This window comes from Ammospiza caudacuta, chromosome 1 (assembly GCF_027887145.1).
Source record: "Ammospiza caudacuta isolate bAmmCau1 chromosome 1, bAmmCau1.pri, whole genome shotgun sequence".
NCBI classification, from domain to species: domain Eukaryota; kingdom Metazoa; phylum Chordata; class Aves; order Passeriformes; family Passerellidae; genus Ammospiza; species Ammospiza caudacuta.
In genome coordinates, this window is record NC_080593.1 from 82,863,030 (window position 1) to 82,870,158 (window position 7,129).

General features: G+C 48.4%; 1 protein-coding gene across 1 annotated transcript; it reads left to right on the top strand.

Moving 5' to 3' along the window:
- The first annotated feature begins 4,143 nt into the window (after positions 1-4,143).
- Positions 4,144-6,122, top strand: LOC131557003 (serine/threonine-protein kinase SBK2-like). Its single transcript, XM_058804027.1, has 3 exons — positions 4,144-4,405; positions 5,094-5,296; positions 5,553-6,122. Exons 1-3 carry the CDS (start codon positions 4,144-4,146, stop codon positions 6,120-6,122), a joined length of 1,035 nt encoding a protein of 344 aa, XP_058660010.1.
- The last annotated feature ends 1,007 nt before the right edge of the window (positions 6,123-7,129 follow it).

Below are 7,129 nucleotides of genomic sequence, written 5' to 3' on the forward strand. Positions count from 1 at the left end.
CTTGATCTGTTATGCTCTTAGACTTGTATCTGTAACATTAAGATGTGTATCTATCTCACTGTAGATTATTTCTACTGCAATTCTGTATCATCCAATGTTTTAAGGCCTGCAAAGGCAGTGAAGCTATTCCAAATCTGCATTTCTGGATTTACGTAGTGCCCATTAAGCAGCATGAAGAAACTAGATGTGTCTGATTAGTATGACTTTTTTTGCCTTTTTTTTCCCCCCTGTTACTCATCCAATGCCAGACTAAAATCCTGACTTCTTTGGTCATTTGGAATGCTTTTGTATCTGTGTATGTGTATGCATGTACACAGTTGCAGTTTTACCAAGCAACGCATTGTCTACCCAAACCCTTTTTTGTGCCATTTGCAGTATTTTTCTGGACGATTTCAGTGTTTCCTTCAAGATCATGGACAAAGATAAAAGTATGATGACACAGTTAGGATTGAAAAAAAAATTGTATAGGGTGAGAATAACAATAAAATATGGTATTTTCCACTATATACTGGGCTTTTAAATAATTAATTAAAAATATGTGGCTTCTTAGTTTAGACCAATGCCAGGATGAATTTGTACAGATAACTTTCAGGAAATGACCAGTGAATGGGACCTTTCTGGCAGCTGCTGTATGAACCAATACCAGGATGAGAACTGCTTCAAACCAACAATTTAGAGGTTGGTGGGAGGTGCCTGCAGATGGGGTCCTTACACAGGCCTGAAGCAGAAGTGTGATAACAACTGGGTGAATTGATCTGGATTACTTGGTGCACTAAATCCATTTGAGCAAAATGTGCTTCACTAAACACAGTTCAAAAATATTCAGGTAGAAACCAGGTAGGCAGCACATCTAAAGGGACTTCCTCCATGAAGAGCAAGTTGTTTTTTTTCCCCAACATTCCCCAGTAATTTGGACGAACTCTGGACTCATAATGGATGTATAAGGTAGTCCAGCCTGTGTGTCAGTCCTTGAGGCCACAGCATGAGGCAGGGGGGAATTCTAGCTGAATGTGTGACAGGAGGCATTGCCCCCAAGACAGTCGGTGTTTTAATGTGGGGAGTGGGAGGAGAAAAATGATGAGACTTTAGAAAAGAACCCTGAAACAGATCTGAGAGCTGGACAAGCAGATTGGACAATCTGAGAGCTTGGTTTGACAATTAGACAGAAAGTTACTGGAAGGCATTGAATCAATAAGAAGACTGACAGGTGTCTTGATCAGAGAGCTTAGAGATGCCTCTTCTCAATTCAGAATGTGACCACATTTTGTGGCAGCATCACATCTGTTTTTCAACTAACTGATGTAGGCACTACAGAAACACAGCGTGAGAGATGCTTTGGGAAGCCTAAGTAAAGCATCAGTTAAATGCATAGCCTGAGCTTCATTCTCGTAGTTTCACACAGCGTAATTAATTGAAAATATGTTCTCATAGCCTGTGGTCATACCTCTGACCACAGTGCATATAAACCCTGCAAGGGTCTGGAGAAATTTAACAGGTATTAGAAACCTCTTTATCTGAGAAACTTCAGCAGCAGGTTAGGTAAATTCAGATTAGGTTATACCTAATACCTAACAGAATACCTAACAGCAAGAATGTTCACACCAGCATTTATAATTGACCAACTGTCTTTGGATCAAGCCTGAATGACTTTTTGAAAGAGATGCCCCAGATGCTATTTGTTATTTGGTTTTTGTTAAGGCCCTGTAGAAGGTCAGACAAGAAAATGGACCCCACATGTCATATGCTCAAGGCCATTTTTAATAGAGTATCTTTGATATGAGAAGAGGCTGAAACAGCTGAAACTCTTCAGCTTGAAAAAGAGAAGGCTCAGAGGGGATCTTACTGGTATATAAATATCTGATGAGGGGTAATAAAGAAAAGGGAGCCAGACTCTTCTAAGCTGTGATCATTGATGGGAGTCTCCATCTATGGAGATATTGAAGACCTGGCTGAACACCTTCCTAGACAACCTGCTTCAGCTTGAGCAGGTGACTTGGATTAGGTGATCTCAAGAGGTCCCTTCCAACCTAAACACCTCTGTGATTCTGTTATTATAGCACTGTCTCTGTTATACAGGGATCACACTGTCTTTGGCTTTTGACATGTATGAAGTGTTTTTCTGCACTAAGGATATTAGTCATTTTGGTTGAAGAACCAGAATAACATTACCTGGACTAAGACATTGTATCTCCATAGGCTAGATCCCCCTCAGCTTCTCAGGTGGTTCAGAGGTATCTCGTGATGGTGTAAAGGATGTGAACTTTTTACTGCTGCAATTAGAGATTCTTTTGAGGAAATACAGTTTCTCACAGTCAGCAGCCTGGAAACAAGAGCTTTAGCAGGGATGAAGCCTGGAAATGATAGTGGAGGAAAGAACAGGTTTGAATAGGACTCTGCCTGCTGCCTTCAGTACAGCACAGCACAGCCAAATGGTGAATGCATGCTGCTCAGGGCCCTGCTGACCTCCTCTTCAGTGCTTGTCAGTCTGCAAAGGGAAAATGACACTTTAGAAGGTATCACAAGTAGGTGCAGAGCATCTAGACAAACTCTACTCAGCAGTGGCCCAAATTTGATCCTCACTTACCTTCCTAGCTAATCACAGTGGCATCTCAGAGAAAGACCTGAAACGTCAGCTATTTTCTCAAGTATGGACTTTCTCCTGTAGTTCATGACTCCAAGGGCAGCAAGGGCCAAAGTCTGCAAACTGTTCTGGAGTGACTGCAGCTGGGGCTTCCTTCATAAGGAGCCCTGATCAGACCCGCAGGTCACAGGCTCTCAAGAAACTCTACCCATATCCTCTGGATGATCTGCTCTTACAAGGTGGCTCATTCACTTTATTGTTCTACTCTTGCAAAAAAAGTAGGGTCAATTACTTAGCACTTCTGAATTGGATAAAATTTAGAAATGCAGTCAAGGAGAGAGGGAAGGGAAGAGGAACTTCCCCACAAATAGTCCCAGGCTCCTGTAGAAATCCAGCCTTGTTGTAGATTTCCCAGGTTTAAATAATTCTTTTTTTTCCAAATTTCTGTATTTTGAAGAATGACTGGATTTAGCAGCAGTGGGGCTCCTTTGCAGAAGAGAGATGTGGACATACTGGAACAAATCCAGACTGTGAAGACAGTTAAGATATGGGAGTATCTCTCATAGAAGGAGAGGGTTACAGAGCTGGGACTTGATCAGGCTTGAGGGGATCATCTGATGGTTGCATATGAATACCTGCAAAAACACACAACAAGGTATATCACAGTATCAAATGAAACTGAGTGAAAGAACAGGAGATAGTGGGCCTGAAAGAGAATTTCTATTTATCAGAAGTTAAAATCTTTTCTACCACAAAAGTGATTGAACACTAAAACAAGTTACCCATGGCAGCTGTAGAGTCTCCATCCTTGCTGATATTTAAAACTGGGCTGGTTTAGCTAACCCTCCTCTGAGCAGGATATTGCAGCAAAAGGTCTCCAGAAGTACCTTCTGGCATTTACCATCCTGTGACTCTGGTTCTGTTCCCAGGCCCAAAGTGCTTTGTTCAGAGCACAGAGAGAGAGTGCTGCCACAGAGGCCTTAAAATGCTGCCTTGTGGCTGGCTGGGAAAAAAGAAAAACCACTTCTCTGAAATGGGCCTGAAGCAGCTGGCTAGAGCTCAAAATGCCATTGATGTCCTAGGTTACTTCCTGTACAAGTTACTTGGCTGCACAGAGGCATGACTTTTGGTCAGAAATGTCATCAGGCATGTGAGGTACTGAGCTCCCTTTGGCTTTCCTGGGACACTCTACCTTTTGTCACATGTCCTAAGGGACAGATCTGTCTCATCTGCTGACTCAAGGACTTTCTCCAGTAAGCATTAGAGGTGGAATACTGAGTAGAGAGACGAGGTCTTGCTGCAGTAGGCTAAGGAGAGCAAGGAGGGGTGACTGGGTCATACTTGAAAATCTGGGACTCTGCTAATGTTTTGCCTGTTGTCTAATATTAGGTAAAAGGATTAGGGGGCTGGAGGAGGTTCCCTTCAATAGAGAGATCTTTTCTATGATGAGGGGCTTTGCCCAGAGATGTGCTGTATAAAAGTTGCAAATTCAATTCTAGCACAGCAGCAAGAGTGCTCAGGCTCCAAGTGGCAGAAATACGCCATGGCATGGTTTGTGTTGCATGTTTGATCTGACTTTCTCTGAGCGTGCTGTGATGTTCCTGACTCTGGCTGTGGTGTTCCTGCAGCACTCAGCGATGGCAGAGAGCTCAGCTGTGACCGCAGCAGTGCCAGAGAGAGCAGCACCCACCAAGCTGGAGGAGCTCCTGGAGATCACGGCTCAGAGCCTGGTGCGCGCAGAGGTGGCTGAGCACTATGAGGTTGTTCGGGAGCTGGGCAGGGGCAAGTATGGCCATGTGATGCTAGTGACCCACAGGCAGAGAGGTAAGGAGCTGACTGCACCCTGTGAACTACTGTGCCTCTCCACTCACTGGGGCATGGGTTGGGCTGGTGGCACATTGGGGACAGACACCAGGCATTGCAGGGAGGATCCCCAGGGAGACCAGCAGGATGGGGACCTCCCCACCTAGGGACTATCCCATGACATCCAGCCAGGGACCAGGTGATGCCAGGGGGCAGCCCAGATTATCTGGCAAGGTTATAGTGATAAAACAGGTCCAAGGTCAAGCTGGGAAGTTAATCCACAAGCCAGGATCGGGAGAGTTCACAGATATGCACCAACAAGCATGTGGTATAGACGGAAACAGCAGTCCCACCACAGGGCTCAGTCACAGAGCCCCAAGCCTGATCTGAATTGGTGCCCTAAGGCCCATGGACAGAGGGTGTGAATGAAGGTCCTGCGTTGGCCATATGAGTGCCCTGACACTGCTCTTCCCCAGTAGTCCCAGCTCAGACTGATAGGCCCATTTATCCTGAATGCCCCTACTCTGCCCAGGGCTCAAAACTCACACCAGCAGCAGTGCATGTTCCCAGACCTGGTGTCCACAGAGTATATCCACACAAGCTTTGGAATAGAGACCTCCCTGTGGCTGTGACTGCCTAGATCTGTGGCTGCTCTGTCTTGCCTTGGTGTGACTTCCAGAGGAGTCAAACTCACTCTTCCCATCCCCAGGGACTCCTATGGCCCTCAAGCTGCTACCCAAAGCCAGTACCAAGCTGCACACCTTCCTGTATGAGTATTGTGTAGCACTGTCCCTCGCCACCCACCCTGCCATCATCGGCATGTTCGGAATTGCCATTGAGTCCAGCCAGTACTATGGCTTCCTCTACGAACCAGCGCTGCACAAAGACCTCATCTCTATCATCAAACCCCGTGTGAGTGTTGCCACAAGGCCTTGGGGACTGGGCTGTAGCATTTGGTCCCTCTGGAGGCTGGCTGGGTCAGAGGGAAGGAGATAAAGGCAATGGCTGTGGATCTATCTGGGGTCTGTAGCACTTAAGCAGCCTTGGGCTTGCAAGGTGAGAAATGTGAAGGTGTTTCCCAGTGCAGAGCACTGAGGTGAGAGCCCATCTGGCAGGGCTGCTGAGGTGCCCCATGTGTGCCACCCCGCCTGTCTCTCTCCCTGCCCAGGATGGGATCCCTGAGCCGGCCGCAAAGCAGTGTGCCAAGCAGCTGGTGAGCGCGCTGGAGTTCATCCACAGCCGGGGGCTGGTGTACCGCGACATCAAGCCCGAGAACGTGCTGCTTTTTGATCCCGACTGCCGGCTCGTCAAACTCACTGACTTCGGCCTCACAAGGCCCAAGGGCACCAAGCTCAAGCTGGTGGCCGGGGTAATCCCCTACACCGCCCCCGAGCTGAGCAACACTGCTGATGCCCAGGGGGTGCCCATTGACACCAGCATGGATGCCTGGGCCTTTGGGGTGCTGCTTTTCTGCCTGCTTACTGGCTACTTCCCGTGGGAGCAGACCCTGCCAGAGGACCCTTTCTTTGAGGACTTCATGCAGTGGCAGGAGACAGGCCTGGAGAAGGACGTGCCCCGGCACTGGAGGCGCCTGACGGCCGAGGCTGCCGGCATGCTGCGGAGCCTGCTGGCTCTGGATCCCGCCAAGCGCGGCCCTGTCAGCGCCGTGCTGCGCTACGTCGGCTGCCCTTGGCGGCAGGAGGACGGACGCGGTGAGGAGGCTGCCGTGAAGTCCTAGGGCAGTCCTAGGCCCTGCTCCCCATGGCAGGAAGGAGGGAAGGAGGGTCAGAGCCTGCAAGGGGCTTCAGGGTTTGGACACCATGATGGCCTGGGCGTGAGACACCGTGGTGACCCAGAGAGCACCTTCTCTGCTGCACTGTCCCTGCTGCCACAGAGCCAAGCTCCTTCCCCAGCAGATGGCCCTCACCCCAGGACTCAGTGCTGCCCAGTGCAGCCTCCTTGTGGCTTGGAAACATCTTTCTCTTGGAAATGACTGCGTGTGAAGCATCCACTTGTTTCCTAGACACAGGAACTCCAGGGAGTTATTTAGGCTGCAGCACTTGCCGTGCCTCAAAACAGCAAAATATGTACTTTTGTGTTTCTGTAAGTGGCTTGTTTTCCCTCATAATAAATGCCTGTTGGGACCCACTTGCTGTTGGAAAGCACCTGGCATGTCAGAACTTGCAGCTGTCTCAGGACAAGCTGTCCAAGGCATGGGCCATCTCTGGATGCTGCCTGTGCCCTCACCAGGACCCCTGGAGGGTGGCTTCAGGCTGGTGGATGGGCTGGGGAGATCCCAGCACGTGGCTGTGGATGATGGCTGGGGAACGTTCATGGTGTTGGAGGTTATCTCATGCCAGCCCAAACACATCTCTTCCCTTGTATTGCCTTCAGGTCCTAAGACAATGTCCTTCATGCTCCTTTAAATGCCTGGCTACCCCTCTGCAAGACCTTTCTTCTCCCCTTTCCTATCACTTCTTTAACCCTTCCCTAGACACACACCTTTCCTAATGCCCTGATATCATCCTAGGTGCACATTTGAATCCTGAAAAGGAGTAGCAAAGAGGGAATTAGGGGTTAGTAGCCATTTTTGCTTTTCTACCTCTTTTCAATCCCCAGGATTTTGCTGTTGGTAATAATCCCTTCCTGCACCTAACCTGGTCTTTTGCTGGAAACATTCACAGCTTGTTTTTCACTCTCAGGGGCTTCATAACTCCAAAAAACGCAGTGTCCCAGCACTATACT